The sequence below is a fragment of the Solanum verrucosum genome, unplaced genomic scaffold, assembly GCF_900185275.1.
Source record: "Solanum verrucosum unplaced genomic scaffold, falcon-dt-bn FXZP01000093.1, whole genome shotgun sequence".
In the NCBI taxonomy this organism is placed as follows: domain Eukaryota; kingdom Viridiplantae; phylum Streptophyta; class Magnoliopsida; order Solanales; family Solanaceae; genus Solanum; species Solanum verrucosum.
Genome location: NW_026020065.1, coordinates 2,515,952 through 2,534,175, shown reverse-complemented (window position 1 = coordinate 2,534,175; position 18,224 = coordinate 2,515,952). Strand labels below are relative to the sequence as shown.

At 36.5% G+C, this 18,224-nt stretch overlaps 2 protein-coding genes across 2 annotated transcripts in view; one reads left to right on the top strand and one right to left on the bottom strand.

Annotated features, from left to right (window-relative positions):
* The window catches only part of LOC125823662 (uncharacterized), a 608,951-nt gene that overhangs the window by 15,720 nt on the left and 575,007 nt on the right, over window positions 1–18,224 (top strand). The window lies entirely within an intron of this gene.
* On the bottom strand, window positions 1,392–5,896 carry LOC125823684 (stem-specific protein TSJT1). Its single transcript, XM_049503051.1, has 5 exons — window positions 5,571–5,896; window positions 3,232–3,472; window positions 3,008–3,128; window positions 2,725–2,834; window positions 1,392–1,705 (listed from the first exon to the last, which is right to left on the bottom strand). Exons 1-5 carry the CDS (start codon window positions 5,771–5,773, stop codon window positions 1,670–1,672), a joined length of 711 nt encoding a protein of 236 aa, XP_049359008.1. The 5' UTR covers window positions 5,774–5,896; the 3' UTR covers window positions 1,392–1,669.

The following is an 18,224-nucleotide window of genomic DNA, read 5'->3' as shown; positions in this document are numbered from 1 at the left end:
CCCTCTCCCAATCTCGTTCGCTAGATATACAAATACATATGTATACCAGTTACATATATACAATTATCTAACCGATATACATATACAATTCACCTCAGCCCTCTCTCCCAATCTCATTCACCACTCTCCTCCCAATAACCTGTAGCTACGTATCGTAATTAGCAAACTATAGCTATGGAGCGTAATTAAGCTATTTTTGAGTGGCTATATGCGAAAGTTCCCCTTAAAATAAACTAACTTAAATGATCATAATTCGCTGCAGCGATCACCCCTTCGCTATAGGGACGAAAACTGCCTCGTTGTGGCAAGGCCAAGTATCCTAGCCCCACCCTACTACGACGAGTCCATGTCCGCTACGCTGATCTACTACAACAAAACTCACATCGCTGCAGCGAAGGCCCCCTTAAGTAGGGGAAAACAGAGTAAGTGCCTCATCAAGATTAAACATGAGATGCTATTTTTTAAAACTCTCCCTATTTTTGAGTTTTTATAAGCTAAACTCACAACTCTAACTAAAGTAAGTACTATGGCTCTAACCGCCCATAACGACTGGACTGGTTATTATAGTTCGCGTGTTTCAATTTTTAGTTTCATACATACATAAATTAAAATATACAAAAAATATAACTATCTTGATGACTGAAATGAGCTAGCAAACACAATTGTTATTGTTATTATTCTATCACCATATACTACTCACTCAAATTTAAACCACATAAAATTATTCTCCTAATAAAAATTGTGTGATATTGGGTACTTAATTTTGTTGTTAAACCGACGTCTTTACCAGCTGCACCCAAGACTATATATATATATATATATATATAGATGATGTATAACTAACTATATATAGGAGATGTATATACATTATTTATACATTTCAAATCAATTTTTTTCCCAGTTCCAACCAACTCAAATCTCCTCTAAGACAGTCCCAAATCTAGATATGAGTTCCTCTCAATATTTTAAATTTTGATATATTATTTACTCAAAACGAATCGCACCGGCGACACGTCCAAATTTGAAATTCGAAACAAAATGAATTCTAAGATCTTTTAAAAAAACTTGTAAGAAAAGATAATTAGTTATATAATAATAGAAGTTTATAGATTGTACTACTATTAGAGTATATAAGTAGGTAACATGAATCAAAAGGGAGTACACTTGTAGAGACTTCTTTAGATATGAATAGGTTGAAGATATTCATGAATTGCCAATTTAACAATAAAACAAGGAGCTGCTTGTCTGCCCTTTGCGTGTAATAGTAAAGACCGAATGACCATTTTTTGTAATATATATAATAGTTGGTTATTTTGGGTAAGAAATTTTAATATAATCGCACATTTTCGAATTTGTTGGAAATTGCAATCAAGGGTGAGTAAAGAAAGAAATTGCCTGAACAGGTTCTTCATTGCTCATTTACATACTATTACAAACATTATTGAGCTGAAAGAAAGGTGTACATTGATTTTAGTAGTTAAAATACCTTAGAAGAAACCAAACATCATACTTTCAACCTAACTCTACCCTAAGCAGCACAAAAGTAGAACTTAAGAATTACTAGGAAGAGAAAACAGTAGTCGTACGTTCACTTTATTTACATGGCTCCCCCACTAATACTCACGGCCTTGTTTTTCCCTCAGAGCTCAAAGAGGAAAACCGAAATCTTCTATTCAGTGGCTGCAACAACAGCTGAACCTTCCACCTGAATTTTCATCAGTAGGCCCGTTAACATCAGCACCAGTGAATACAAGAACATGTAGTTCGGAAATGATCATGCGTGGGACGATTTAATGTAAATACGTACAAATATATGCATTTTGGATGAAAAAATTTGACGTTTTATATGCATAGTTCAAATCGAGATACGCTATCTGCCACCATCGATTTCATATGTGGTTCTATGTGAATATCAACCACTAAGTTGAATTGTATTCATATACAACCACTACATGCTAGGGCGTATATAGCAAAGAAAGAGGCTAGTGGGCTTTCATGGTTCCACCAATAACCATTAATAGAAGTCTGGTTGTCCTTTTCTCTTTGTGGTTATTACATCAAGTTTCGATAAGATTATTGATATGAACAACTTTATTCACGGATAGGTAGATGTTACAAGTTGGGACCAGTAAGAAAGTTGGTACTATAATTGATGTTAAATGTCTCAATCTGAATTTACTTGCTCTGATATTTCTCAAGTAAAGATATAGTAAAAGTTTTATCTTATCAAGTTGCATCATATAAGGGTCCACTTCCTAAAGGTTTGTGTTTTATTTGACAAAATTAAGCCACTCAATAGGCAGGTGCATTGAGTGAGAGATGGAAATTCATTAACGTGATACAGACACTTGCTTTAAATTAGTGATGATCGTTGACGAATAAGTCCATTCAATATCAAATGTGGTTGCCTAGCATACTGTGAAATAATTCAATACTTTAAAATTATTTTTAGTTTTTTGATAAACACTAAATTTATGGCCAAAAATTCAATATATATCCACCATGGATGGTAGTGATGTCAACGTTGCCGTTATGCCAACTTATTGATCATGTTGAAAATTTGCATCAGATTGCGTGGAATGAGGGAGACTGAAAATTTTTAGGAAGAATTTACAGGTCTGGTTGTCTCTCTTTAAGGTCATCACATCAAGTTCTAATAAGGTTTTTTATTTGAACAGTTTTATTCACAGTAATAGGTCGATAAGCTATTAAAACATCACTTACCATAAACTTAGCGCCCCATATTTCTTCCTCAGTAGCAGGAACGGCGGTGATCTTGTTTTTGGGGTTCTCATAGCTTCTTAGTCCACCAACTGTTGTTGAGTAGAAACACCCTGAAAAAGAAAACAAAAGATGTTTGAATTATTTGTTAGTGTTCTGGTTGGACAGTAAATGTCACTTTCTGAATTATTTATTTACATACATGTTAATTTGGTCATAATTACTTCAATAGTTATCCCACTAGATAAACCAGATCACCAAAGGGAGAGTAATTTGTCAAACCTACCTTGAGGAAAAGAAGCAAGTGACTTGCCACAAGCACCTTTAAGCAAATCAGCATCATTGGCAAAGGCCACATACCCATCAGCAGTGATTCCCCAGTAGAGGGGTACCTTACCAACTTGATCCTGTTTACAAGAATCCAATATATAATATTATAGGTAAGAAACTAAGGATCGAAATTCAACCACTCCAACAACAAGGCAATTTGGGTAGGTAAAAATTACTTACGGTAGCTACAAACAAGGTGGAAGTAGACTTGTCAAAAACAATGAAAGCAAAATTGCCTTCAAGGTGACCAACAACATGATTTGGAGGGTAAGGTGCTCTGTCACGAAGTGCCTTGTATGCTTCAATCACCAGCAACACCTCATTTGCAGACTTGGCAAGGCCATATTGTTGCCTCAGACTCCCTAAGTTGTCAAGTGATCCCTCAAACAAGCAAAATATGTCATCCTTAACAGCAAATGACCTGCCATTTCCCCAAGATGTTAATCCTACAAGTCGATACTTTAACACAAAATCTACGCTACAGAATCTATTATTATCAAAACAAGTTTACAGTTGTAACTCAAATATGATCCTTATCAAGGGATAAATAAAACGACTCTGCATACGAACTTCTTTAATTTCAAGTGGTAGGAATAAGCAAACTTTTCATACTCAGGGGTGATTAAAATAATAAATACTGATAAAAGGCTTCCCTTTCAATTAACAACTAGCTAGGAAACCTTTTTTTGGTTTGGTTTCCCACCCAGTGTCCGGAGACCACATTGAAGCTTCGACTAAATCCGGATCGCGCTCTGCAGGGCCCATTCAGGAGTGGCGCTCCCAACAAGGTTTTCTCCATATCCAGAACTCGAACCCGAGACCTCTGGTTAAGGGTGAATCACTCCCACCAGTGCACCACAACCCATGTTGGTAACTAGCTAGGAAACTTGCTTAATCACCAAAGGGACCACCGTACAGAGAAAGCAATTAGTGTTAATTATAGTAAATAGATTTTAAAGTCTCCAACTACCCAGATCCCCTCCCCTACAGCAATTCTCGAAGGCACTTATAGAGGATGAATTCCACCAATAAGTGTTCTACAATTTGCTTCTTAAAAAACCTTCCAACTTCTCGTACTAGTCAATTCCTAACTTATTGCCAACAATCCAGTTCATTTTTATATAAGCAGAACATTGACTAGCATTTCCCAACTACTGGTCCACTACTCTTTTCCAAAGATTTTCCTATCCAACTGACCAATTTGGTTGTGGGGAGGGGGGAGGGACCTAAATCAGCAAGCCCCTCCAAACCACAAAGAAGAAAGGAGAAACAAAAATAAACTAGCTACTAAAAAAACTGAATTTAGTGATAAGACAAATTTTGTTGCTAAAGCAACAAAATTCTTCGCTATTCTACTTAGCAACGAATCAGTCACAGATTTTCGTTAGCTACGAACAAAATAGCGACCAAACTCATAGCTAATTCTAGTGTTTTTTTGGTAGTAAAGGAATAGAAAAATACCCCTCCCACCCTCAATCACAAAACAAAGAAAAAAAAAGGGAAACAAAATTAACTGGAGGAATAAAAAGAGCCTCTTGTCAAGGCAGCATAACTATAGATGGATTCAGTGTCCAACAGCAAGTTCTTGAACAGATAAATTATTTTTTTAATATCACTAATAAATTAGTACTATAAAATATTATATCTACCCATACTTATTCGGGCAAGGTTTATATCACACGTGTCAGTTTTCCCCATTACAATTTTAACCAGTTGGCCCAAAGTTATAAGCTTTGAGCTTGATGTTGGAAAAATCTTCCCTCGATGTTAATTATTGACGTCTGTGCCATATGACTACGTCTATGGATCTAAAACCTAGATGAGCTCCAAAGGAACTTCGAGAACAACCTACAAAGTTTAGGATTAATAATAATAGTAATAATACCACTATTGTGCAATAATAACCGTTTATTTTGCTTCTCTCATCTGTTGGATTCATCCAAAAGAGGACAACCAGTTTTCCCATTTGACTTCAAATTGACGACACTCACTTTGCTAAAAAAAATTGTTTGGATTGTTAAAAGTATACTGTATTCGGTTTTTCTGGAAAGGTGATATTATTCAAATTAATTAAAATAGTCGGTGTATAAGATCGTATTAGCTTTATCATTTTTATTTTAATATTACTCATATACAGATTAAAGGTCAGGACTTAGATTAACCAAACATGAAACTCGTTAATTTGGCTTGAGTGAAATTTTCGAATAATCAAAACGAAAAGCAGAGCAATATAACTCTATTTAGTGGATGAATTTACAATTATAATGAATTAGGAAATTCATGCATCATGCATGATATTCCTAAGCCATGATGTCACATCCATCAAATCGTGCAATAATCTGAACCGTCAATCACATATCCACAAGATAAACAACGTTTCAGATCACTTTACCAGAGCTGAAATTCTACCTCACCAAATTTCTGTTCAACTTTTCAATTTAGAAATCAAACTTAAAACGCAGCTAAAATTAAGTTCATAAATCAGTTACATCATTTCTTTTAGTTCTTAGTTGCTGTACCTGGGGAGTACAGCAGACTCGTTGGAGTGAGAGTAAGCGAGTTGGACAAAATCGCCGATCTGCATAGAAATCGCCGATGAATTTCTTTGAACAAACCGGTTCACCAGAGCATCCGACGTGATCTTAGGTGAAGGAGTCCGGCTACCGGCGGCGACGAGCTCTTCGGGCGGAGAAACAATGGAACTGCTAAAAACACCCAACATTTTCCAAAAAATCAAAAATAGACCACAAAAGAGAAGAAAAACTACAGAATCACTCTATTTCTCTCTAGAAGTGTGTGAAATTGAGAATTAGAAGATAAAACACGAGATAATAATGAAGAGAGGGGGATGAAATTTATAAACAAGATCCTGAGGATAGTTTGGTTATTTAAAGTGATATTGGGGGTAATTGAGTAAATTGATAATGAGATAATACGTGGAATGGGACCCGTAAAAGAGGCGATGATTCTGTAGGGAATAACCCTTGTGTGGGTCCCAAGGGAACTCTAATTTGGATGTATGTGCTGACGTGGCAAGTAATGGAGATGAAAGCGAAGGAAAGAGAGATAAGATATGGTGGATTCGCGTCCATCATAGTAGCTGTTATGGATGTAAAGCAGATTCTGCCACGTCCACAGTGATGATATTTATTGCTTAATAAATAAATAATAATTCTTTGTCCCCCTTTCTTTGTAGGTACTTTAAAAAAATAGGAAAATACATAAAAATCCTCCTGAATTTGGCACGAAAATTTACTTTAGTATTTTAACTACACAAGTGTTTATATAGCCCCCTAATATCATTTTAAAGTGAATAAATATCACCCTAAGAATACAAAACCAATTTCACAATAGCAAGTATATTACACATGCGCCAAGTCATTGCCACATCAACGCCACATCATTGCCACGTCAGAACCGTGTTGAAAATCAGCTTTAAAATTTTGTTTTTTTTTCTTCCCTTCTTCTTCTCTCTCCCATGTCAGAAATCAATTTTTAAAATTTAATTTTTTTCCCTTCTCTCTTCAATGGATGCACTACCTTCCACCTCCATTAGTGTTTTCTCAGTTCTTGCTTGATTATCATTAATTTTCACTAATGACTTCTCAATTTTCAACCTCAATATCTTCTAACAATTTCACCAATTTCTTTGAGAAAATTCTCATACATTTTTTATCAATATCCATTGATGTGAGATTGCAACAAATATGGACCTATATTAAATTTTTTACCGATTTATTGCTCTCTTTGATATTTGAGGACAAATAAATCAACTGAAAATAGATGAGTTCGACCCTTTAGTAAAAAATAAATAAATAATCTTTTCCAATATTCCATCTTCAAAAACCCTTATTTTTTCATGACATACAACAATCATAATTTTTGAAATCATAAAAATGTGTTAATGAAATTTTCTTTTGTTTGACAGAAATCTCAAGTTTGATCGGAACGAAGTTTAATGATTTTTCTCTCTTTAGTAGATTTGAAAACAAAAAAAAAAGAGATGAAGATTAAGATGCAGGTGAGGTAGGGTACAATGGGATGTTCGAAGAAGGAGAAAGGAGGAGAGATAAGGGGTTTAAAATTACTGAAAAGGGCTGGGGGGTTTTGCAGAAGAAGAAAAAGGGGATTGGGGGTGGGTGGGTTTGGAGAAGATGAAAGTAGGGGTGGCCGGGTGGGTGATTTTGTTTTCTTTTTTAATTATATAATACATATATTAGTGGGACCAATTTTTTAATCAATAAAAAGATGCGCTTGACTATTTTCTTTATGCCATGTCAACATTAAGGGGGATATTTATTCACTTTAAATGAGATTAGGGGGTATATAAATACCCGTGTAGTTGAAGTACTAAAGTAAGTTTTCATACCAAGTTCAGAGGTTTTTTTATGTATTTTCCCTAAAAAAAATTGATATTTCTGTATCAAGTAATAATAATTTAACTTTAAAATGTCAATTTTATCCTTAACGAAATAATTTATAACCATACAAGTATTTGTCACTTATTTAGATAAAAAAATTTAAAAGTTTTTTTCATTCATAAATTTCGTACCAAGTCAAACTAACATATATAAAAGGGAAAATTGTGCAAAATAACAAACATTTAGCCTATATTAGGTACTATAGCTACAGTTTAAGAAAATTGTAATTTGCAGCTATAGTTACCCCAATTCTTGCTATTCATGTGATTTGTATAAATTTGTATGATTTGTAATAATCCATAATTTATATAATTCGGTTTCTGATTGTATGAATCCAAATTTTTGTACATGATGACCCTATCTATTTGTATATGACTTATGAAAAATTCATAATAAATTATCATGTTTGTATATTGGCAAACGAAATATACAAACGGAAACGGAGTTCTGAAAATTCCTAAATGTATAAATACAAAATTTTTATATACTTATCATATTTGTATATTCGTAAATGCAATATATCAACTGGTAGAAATATACAAATCGCAACCTCCATAGCAAATAGAACTATAGTTATAAAATTCAGTTATTGAAATTATAATTTTCGAGCTTTATATTATTATATGTTTGCTAAATGGGACGGAGGGACTACTAAATATTCTGACATAAGGTATCCCATATATGTATGCAAATATTTTTGCCTGAATATTTTTATGTTATTGTTATTCCACCGGTAATATTTATATTTATATATGCATCTAAGTAACTTTGCCTTTTTAAACCTATAATATAGATAGAATAAAATCACCAGAACTTTTTGCAATTGTTTGAGCCGGGAACATTGCCTATCATTTCATTCTAACTTTATCAGTGGATAGCCTTTGTTTTTTAAGATTGAATCTAGAGTACTACACATTATAACAATATAGACATTAAGATTTTATAAGTGCAGAATTCACACAGATTTTAATTTTATTTTTGTGAGGTAAAAAAGTTATTTTCATGGATCCGATTGATTTAAAAGAAAAGCATTCAATGTTAAATTATATTTTAAATATGTATTAATTTGTTTGATTTAATTAAAAGAATGGGTCAATTTTTTTAAAACCAAAAATAAAATTGAGTTAACGTCACAAACAAACTCAAATAAAGGTGTATGAGCTTTTGATTGTTTCTCGAATCAAATTAGGGATGACAAAGTCAATTTTAACCCGCCTAATTCATATAAGTTTTTTTACGTATTGAATCATGACCGTTTGTTGAGTTGACCAAATGAATTGACCTCAAAATAATTCATCAGAATAATCGGATCATACCGAATCAAAATGTAATCCAATCCAAACAAGTAAAGTAATTTTTTTAAAAACATTGTTTTCTCAAAGTGTGTAAATGTGGACAGGGAAAAGAAGTTAAAAGTCCATAGTTGCATATAAACTAGAACCCTAAAGGAATGTACTATGTAAATTAGGTCCTTCGTTCAAAGAATAATCAACATATTACGTTGACCGTAATAATTATGATATTTTTACAAAGTGGTGAAACATTAATGAATGAAATTCAATGTATTGAGTTCTGATTTATTGCTTAACTCATCTTGATCCAAATAAATTTTAAATAAATTAAGTCTTGACTTCATAATTATTTCGACTCAATTTGATCCGTTCGAATTTAACTCAATTCATCCATTTACAAGTTACAACACCTAGTTAAAATTAAATGTCATGTGGCATATTGTTTTGATACTCTATGAGATGTAGATAAAGCTCCTATATTTGTGGAAAGGTGAAAATATCTAGTATAGTCTTGAACATGAATCAAGGAACAAAATTACAACTTGCAAGAATATATGGATCGATATTTTATGCTTTATTACCGAATCACACACATCTATATATCTCCTACCTTAAGTCTGTCTCAATCCCCTAATTAGGGGTTGTTTTCTAGAATATATTAAAAAAGATATCTTCACCTCTATGCATATATAGATCCCGTTTGGATTGGATTGGCTTAAAAAAGTAGCTTTTAAGTCAAAAATAAAAAGTCAAATTGAAATGGTTTTTAAGTCAAAAAATAAAAAGTAGGGGGAGACCTACTTTTGGTTTCTGACTTATTTTAAGTCATTTTTTACCTTGCCAAACACTTCGTAACTAGAGCTGTCAAAATGGGCTTGGCCCGCTATGCCGGCCCAGCCCAACCCTTAAATTAAGTAGGGTTGGGCCTAATTTTTTTGGCCCATTTAGGAACGAGGCTTTTTAGCCCAGCCTCATTTGGCCCGCTAGCCTCGTAGGCCCAATCCACAAGCCTCAGAGGCCAGCCCGTGGGCTGTGAATATTTAAAAATATTTCTTATATATATTTTTAGTAGTGTTTTATTTATAAAGTTTTTATCAATAAATATTTTTTAAAATAAAAAATCAAGTCTTTTAAACTAGCTAGTTTTTTGTGGGAGGAATGGTGGAATGATCAACATTTTTCCGCTAAATCTTACGTTGACTATTATGTATAAGTATTCACCAAAATGTGTGGTTCATAAATGTATTTTTGTAAGTATTCATCGAAGTGTGTGATTCATAAATGAAAATTTATATGTATTGATGTCATGTTCATAGACGTCAACGTTCGATACTCTTAGATACTCTTTATAAGAGAGTAATATTGTTCATTTTTTGGTTGAAGGGCCAACCCGTCCCAACCTGTGGCCCGCTTAGGTCTGGGTTGGGCAGCTATTTTATAGGTCTTTTAATTAAAAGGGTCAGCCCGTCCCAACCCATTTAACTCTCTAGCCCGTTAGGGTTGGGTTGGGTTGGGCCAGCCCATTTTGACAGCTCTATTCGTAACTTATTTTAAGTTATTTTTTATATTTGTCAAACACTTCCAGAAGTCAAAAACTGACTTAAAAGTAGATTTGACCAACTTTTAAGTCAATCCAAACACCCTCATACTCTATTGATGTTATGTTATGAATGACTCATAAATGACTAACTATGATATTAACAATACAACTTTTTTTTTTGGTAAATAACTGTATTTTCATTAATCACCAAATGGTATTTACAAATCATAACAAACTACATCACAATTTGTTAACCAGAAAAATAAAACTCAAAGGAGACATAACTTCATAGAAAGAGAAGTTATTGCAACCAGTGACGGAGCCAGAATTTTCAATAAGGGGATTCAAAATCTGAAAAAAAAGACAGACGAAGTAGTCGAAGGAGGTTCGACATCTACTATATATACCTAAAAAAATATTTTAACCATGTATAAATCATATAATTTTTCGTCGAAAAGGGTTCGGATGAACCCCCTAATTCTAAGGTGGCTCCACCACTGATTGCAACCTAGTACTAATGGCCTTAGGAGCCCTCATACTACACATATCAACTACCTCTTTAGCAATGTGTTCAAGATTTCTATTTTTGCCTTCGAAAATTCTGTGATTCCTTTCTATCCATACTACATGGCTACACTCTGCATGCACTAGTCTGAAAAACTGTGCATCGAGTGTTGCCTCTGGCTTTCTCTATGATCCACTTCAAGTGTGTGTCCCAAGCATCTGAGGTATAATCTGGCCATTTGATCCATGCCATCAACTTTCTCCAAATAGCTATTGTAAACTCATAGTAGTAGATAAACAAGTGATCTCTAGTTTCGAGTCCATTTTGACACAACTTGCACTGTTCGTTTCTATCCATCCCCCATGAAGCCAACCTATCACTAGTTGGTAGTTTGTTTTGTAATTGGAGCAACACTGTGACAATGGCCTTTGGTTTTGCAGAGTTGGCAAACATCAGACACTTCCAGGGCACTCTAGGTCTGTTTCCAAGTAAACTCAGGTAGAGGCTGCCAATGGTAACAATATCATTTTGCTTCTATGTTTGCTCTAAAGTCAGTCTAGCATTGATACGTCCAAACTTACACTTCAAATAAGAAGTGTAAACGGTCGATGTCAATTTACAAAACTCAACTAGAGTTGAGGTCGATCCCACAGAGAATTTCTTTACAGATAAGGTTTCATTGTCGCATTTATTCGAATGTTGTTATTATCTCCTAGATAAATAACAATGAAAACTAAATTGGGTATGGTTGAATAGTTATAATTACCAAAACTTGCAGTCAAAATCCAGGCTCAAGACTAACAAACTATTAAGATTGATTCAATTAATTAAGAGAAACCAAGATTGTGTTCACCATAACATTAGTTCTAGTGTTCTCCCGTAATTTGAGTGTCAGGCAAATCAATGTTTAGAGAATCCTTGCGAGTTAAATTTATCTAACGCTTCTCAACTTAATCAGATAATGGTCACTCATGTTCTCTCGAGCTTAGAGTGTTACTAACATTGAACCTCGCTTGAAATGATATGTTGTTAAAGATCTTTTCTCTCGAACTCAAGCTTTAACTCTAATTTGTTAATTTAATTCAGCTTTTTCCTAACTGGTATTTTTTTCTCGAACAAATACCAGATACAGGCTCGTGTAATGTGTGCACTCACTAGACTAAGATGATATTGAAAGCTAAAAACTACAGGTTATAAACACAGACTGCCTTTTACTCTTTTTACGAAATCCCAACTAGAATATCATCATAGATCTCACAACCCCAGTCGTGGTATTTAGCCACTCATGCTTTCACATAAACAATCAGTAATTAGGGATGAAAACATATTAAGAAAGACTTACGAAATAATTAGCAAATCAACAATCACTTTTATAATTTGATAGTCTGAATCCGAATGTCCAACTCATAACAATAATCAAAAATCCAAAAATCAAAAGCTAAGAGTAATATTGTGTTCTTGGTCGTAAAACGTAAGATAATGAATACTGATCCAAAAATGTCCTAAAGTAATTCAAAATAAAATGTTTAAAATGAGTCATAATCAAACTAGGACTGAGGTGTCGGATGGCTCTATGACCACTTCTACGGTTCGTAGAGGGCTTCACGAGCCGTGAAGCCCTCCGTGATCTTCCCTTCAACTTTTACAAAGATTGGGTCTTCAATGCCTTCACTGAAAAATGCACCAGGAGAGCTACCACGATCCGTAGTGAGAACCATGACCCGTGATGTCACCCGTGGTCTTCACTTAGGTTTCAACATTCTCTCAACTCTTCAAAGTCCATCCACTAGTTCATCATCACGACGGGTACCATGATCCGTAGTGACCTTCACGGCCCGTAAAAGTGCCCATGACTTTAACTTTGCCCCATATCTTAACAACATCTATTAACTTCTTCTTTGGTTCAGCATCACGATCACCACCACGGTCCGTGATGAGGATTACGGTCCGTAGAACCCTCCGTGGTCTTCACTTGGTTATTCCTGCTCTTTATCTTCTTAAGGCCCAGCACTGCCTCACGTTCACGAACTCAATCATGGACCGTAATAAAGTTCACGATCCGTGAAGTTGTCCGTGAACTTCACTTGGTCAACATCAGTTTTGCTTCTTTTCCACTTTTCTATACAACCTAGATTCTGCCTACACATTTAACAAACCCATCAAACAATCCAATATTTCACTTAATTCCAGTATTAGTTCATAGTTATTAAGCATCAAATGTGCCACAATTTCGCGGCACGTCAACACCCTCAACTTAGAACCATTACTTGTCCTCAATTAATGAGAAAAACAAATGCAATCAGCCCTCACTTCATTTCCAGACTTATGGCACTACGCAACAACTATTTCAAGTGATAAGCTTTTCATTTGGTTATTTTATTTTTGGCTTTTTACTAGTTTAACAAAAATGGCCTACTAATCATTTCCTATCCGGTTATTCTCAGATTCAAGCAAGACTACTTGGGAAAGTTCTAGTTTCTGCCCCTAGTGCTAGATTTCAAGCCAACTTCTTGGTTTACCAATTGATTGGTCAGACTAGAAATTTTTTACATATCAGTATCTAAGATGTCATCTAAAGATCTTAACAGTCAGATTCAGATTCAGGTCCTCATTTTTCACAAATTAGCTGCTGCACAGCTCAACACACAAAAACACTTAAAAACAGTAACACATAGAGACAACCTCCGTTTTATCTAACAGTTATGGCAGGTTGCTCACCACCCCCTCCCCAAATAAAAAGGACTTTTCCCTTAAAGTCAATACAGAAAAATAAAACACACAGGTCTATGATGAAGGGTCATACCTACGACGCTCTAGGCGCCGGTCTTCGAATCAGTATTGACACCCTTTTCAATGGGTGCACTCTTAGAACTCGGTACCTGATCAGGTTGGTCTTCAATTTTTGGGGCAGGTGCTCCACTACCATAATCTCCAACTACGGCTGCATCTCGTTGTTGTTGTTCAAGGGATTCTTTTTCTCGAGCTTCCCTCTTTGATGTTCTACGAGCTCTCTTTTCTTGCCTTTTTGCCTCTCTGACTGGGTCAATAGGGGTCTCCTCATCAGGTTCGCCAGCTTTGTGTTTTTTCTTGTCGAACTTACCCGTTGTGAATTCTCCCCAAAGATCATCAATGGATTGAGTGGACGGTGCCTGAGTTAGCATTAGCATTAAAGAATCTGACACTATCAGAGTGGGTACCTGTACTGGCTTTTCAGCCAGTTTAGCAATTTGAGTTCTCATCTCGGCCAATTGTGATTTGAACTCTTCAGTCTCTACAGAATCGGCTGCCTGAAATCAATCTTGGACAAGGTTCTCTAAACCATCCAATCTGTCTTTTAAGACAACAAGCTCCTTCCACACCTCATCTTTGATCTTTTTTTTCGCTGCTAACACCTTCGTTTCTATCAGCTGAGGCATTCGGATTACAATCTGGTCTGCTAAAGTCCTGGTTTGGCGTTGATCTACAACCAATTTCTCAAGAAAAAGCATAAGAATAGTAACAAAAGTACTTAGAGCCTGAAAGGCTGAAGCTGGTAGTGGTGGAGCCTCGATGGAGGGTTGGGATGACTCTCGATCTCCCTACTCTAGGCCTCTGGATGCGTGTGGAATATCAAGTGGGACATGTGGAAAACAAATAAAGTACCCACAGTTGCAGACTTCGCACCAAAAAGATGATTCACGACATCCTTGATTTTAGAAACATGGATGAGTCTGAATGAGTCACACCATATGTCAATCAACTTGTTTGGGGGAATGCTCGCTTGTTTACACAATTTTCCTATCAGACAGGGAAATGAAAACCTGACTTTCTCATTCAATGCCTTGTTTCTCATCTCAGTAGCTATGATCCGCCCCACATTGACCGGGTAACCAGCCATGAGGCAGGCTACCAAAGATGTTAAAGAAGGAGACAAGGTGTTGTCGTTTCCTGTAGGTCTCAATTGGGCACGGACAACATCCCACCACACATTGGTTGGAAATGTCAATGACGCTTTTGGAATCAGTGATGGCATCGTGGTGACCCAAATTGCATTCTTGCCATTTATGGCAATTTGTTTTGCAATCCAGTGTAACACCGTCTCGCGAGAACTCTGAATCTCCATAGTAATGTCACTAGTGACTTCATTATGTTTGCCCTCGAAAAGGCCAACTGAAGCTGGTGCAGAATATTCGGGGCCATGTAATATCATGTTAATAGTGGCTTCTGAGATATCTACTGATTTGCCCCGAACAACAATAAAATTAACTGGACCCCATGTAATGGCAATGTCTCTTTGTCCACGCTTTGTAGTCTCTATGTCCGTAGCAAAATTCATCAGTGTGGCTGCATACGAGGAGTAGAACTCCCTAGTCAGGTAGTAACAGTAATTCCCAGGTGCATTGTCCATTTAATCGAACTGATGAAATTGAAATGTCCGATAAATGTCCAGGAATGCCTTAATGTCAGCTACCACCACTCTAGCATGATTGCCCGCTTCTTGAAATTGCCAGTCTTGGTCACAATCCCTTTTTTTGGAAAATTCTTTGGATCGGTTCATAGTCCACATGGAACGGTAACAGGCAATCAGTTGTGGTCTCAATGCAGGGTTAGGTTCATGGGCGTTCACATATATCACCATAGTATTATCATCAGCGATTTCTTCATCATCCTTTATAATAGCCGCTTCCTCTCGCACTCAAGTTTCAGCTTCTGTATTCTCCACAGGTGGAAATGTGTTTGTATCGTCTTGAGAACCGCTTTCAGATTCTGTACTGCCCCCCGAATTATCAGCAGACAGGCAACCTGAACCAGCATCAGATTAACTACTTGATTTTTCACCCCTACCGGGGCTACTATCTCCCTCTTCAGACTGGGGAGGAGTTTTCTGGAGAATAGCTCACTTTTTCAGTGCTCTAGTAGCCCGAGGTAAGTGATTTGTAGGTGTGACATTCATCTGAACCTTGAAACTACTAGACTCGGAGTCATTGTGACCTTCTGATTGAGACTCATTGAGGAGGGATGGTTTGTTTGCGTTCTTTCTTTTATGTACCATTGTACCTGAGAAACAAAACACTAATTAGTACAAAAATCAATAAAACGACACACTATCGGGTACTCAGACTTTCCCTATGTAATATCATCGTGACACATTGATTTAAGAATGTCGTCACCCAATCTATCATCGAGAAGGGCCATGAAATTAAAAATATGAATCAAAAACTGAAGTACAGAAAAATCAAAATTTACAACTAAGTAAGCCTTACGAAAGCTTGTACGGGTCGTGGTATGTACCACGATCCGTGAAACCTCTCGTGATATTCACTACGGAGCCACAAAATTATTTTTACCAAGGGATATTCACGGACTGCTTCACAGCCCGTAGAGTGCACTACGGTCCATGATACTGCCCGAGAACTTTAGCTGAGGGATGGATTGACTGCAAGTGTGGTCCACTACAAGTTTCATTGCCCGTGGTCTTTTCCATGGTTCGTAAAGCTTATCGTGGTCTTACACTTTGGATAATATGTCAATCACATTCTTCCCAACAATGAATTTAAGCATTTAACCACCATTTTTACACAAATTCACAACCTTCCTATAACTTAAACAATGACTCACTTGTAAATCAACTAAATTAACTAACCTAAAATTCACAACCTAAGGCAACAACAAATTCGACCCCCTGCTTTAAACCCACACACAAGATCAATTAAAACACCCAATTCAACTTAGGTCACATCAAGTACTCATCAATAAATCTCATTCATCACTTGATTATGCTTAATTCGAGCACTATAAGTACTACTAACTCGCCTAACGATAAGATCAAACTTATGAATCAGTGAAAAGAAGAACTTACTTTAAAGCTGAATCCAACTTTCGCCTTTTAACATAAAGGGGCGCAGATTGGAGCCTCAAACTTTGATACACGAACAAGGGCTTCTAATCTTGGAGGGATTTTTGAATTCTGGAGGATGGAATTTTTTTTTATTCTTTAGGAACCGTTAAAGGGGAACAAAAATAAGAAAGAACTACACTCTCAATTTTAAATTAGTTTATGCGCGGGTCGAGTCGGTTCGCTGGTGGTACTGGGTAGTGGACTACGGACCGTGAAGTTGCCGGTGAAGGGTATCACGGTCCGTGAGACTGTCCGTGACCCTGACTTAGATTAAACTCTTGATTGTGGAGGACCACGGACCATGAAGGGCATCACGGTCCGTGAACCTGTCTGTGACTGTGACTTAGAAGCTTTACATTCATACCTGAGGCTCACGAGAGGCTAAACGGTCCGTACAAGCTCTAACGGACCATGGACCTTTCCGTGAACCTTTTTCATGCAATTTCTAGTAGCTTCCTTAGGTTGGTTCTCAAGTTGACGGATCATGAATGTGCTCGTGACGGTCACCACCATCCGTGAAAGTGTCTGTGAAGTTCAGTCTGCACCAGTTTTTGCATTTTTCCCCCTAATCTCTCCTGCACACATCAACACACAGTGACTCTATAAAAACAAAGAAACATAAGGAAAAAGGGAAAATACCTAGTACAATTACATCTTGGGTTGCCTCCCAAGCAGCGCACAATTTAACGTTGAGGCGCGACGCATATTACTTGATTACTCAGACTTCATGAAGTTTACATTCATCTATAATCTTCACATCCTTGGGAACACCCAAATATGCCTTGATTCGCTGGCCATTACCTTTGAACCTCTCGCCCTTATCATTTTCCAGCTCAATAGCACCAGATTGAAACATATGTGTGACCTTAAAAGGTCCAGACTATTTAGATCTCAACTTTCCAGGAAACAGACGAAGTCTGGAGTTGAAAAGCAATACCAAGTCACTAGGAGTGAAGCTTTTTTTCTCGATATGCTTGTCATGATATAGCTTCATCCTCTTCTTATACAATACCGACCTCTCATAGGCTCTCAGACGGGACTCATCCATCTCATTGATCTGATCCAGCCTTAAGTTTGCAGTTTCGCTCCAATTTAGGTTTAACTTCTTCAACGCCTAGAGTGTTTTATGCTCAAGATCAACCGGCAAATGACATGCCTTTCCAAACACCAATTGGTATAGAGACATACCATTGGCTTCTTGAAAGCTGTCTGATATGCCCATAGAGCATCATCTAGCTTCCTTGCCCAATCTGTCTTGTTGGCATTAACTGTTTTTGCCAAGATTGCTTTAATCTCCCTGTTGGAAACCTTTACTTGGACACTAGTCTGTGGGTGATAAGGTGTTGCAACCTTGTGTTGTTTTACCCCATACTTGGTCAGAAGCGCACTGAACACCTTGTTGCAGAAATGAGAACCACCGTCACTGTTAATGGCTCTAGGTGTTCCAAACCTTGAAAATATGTTCTTTTTTAGGAACCCAACAACACTCTTGCCATCATTCTCAAGTAAAGCAACGGCCTCGACCCATTTGGATACA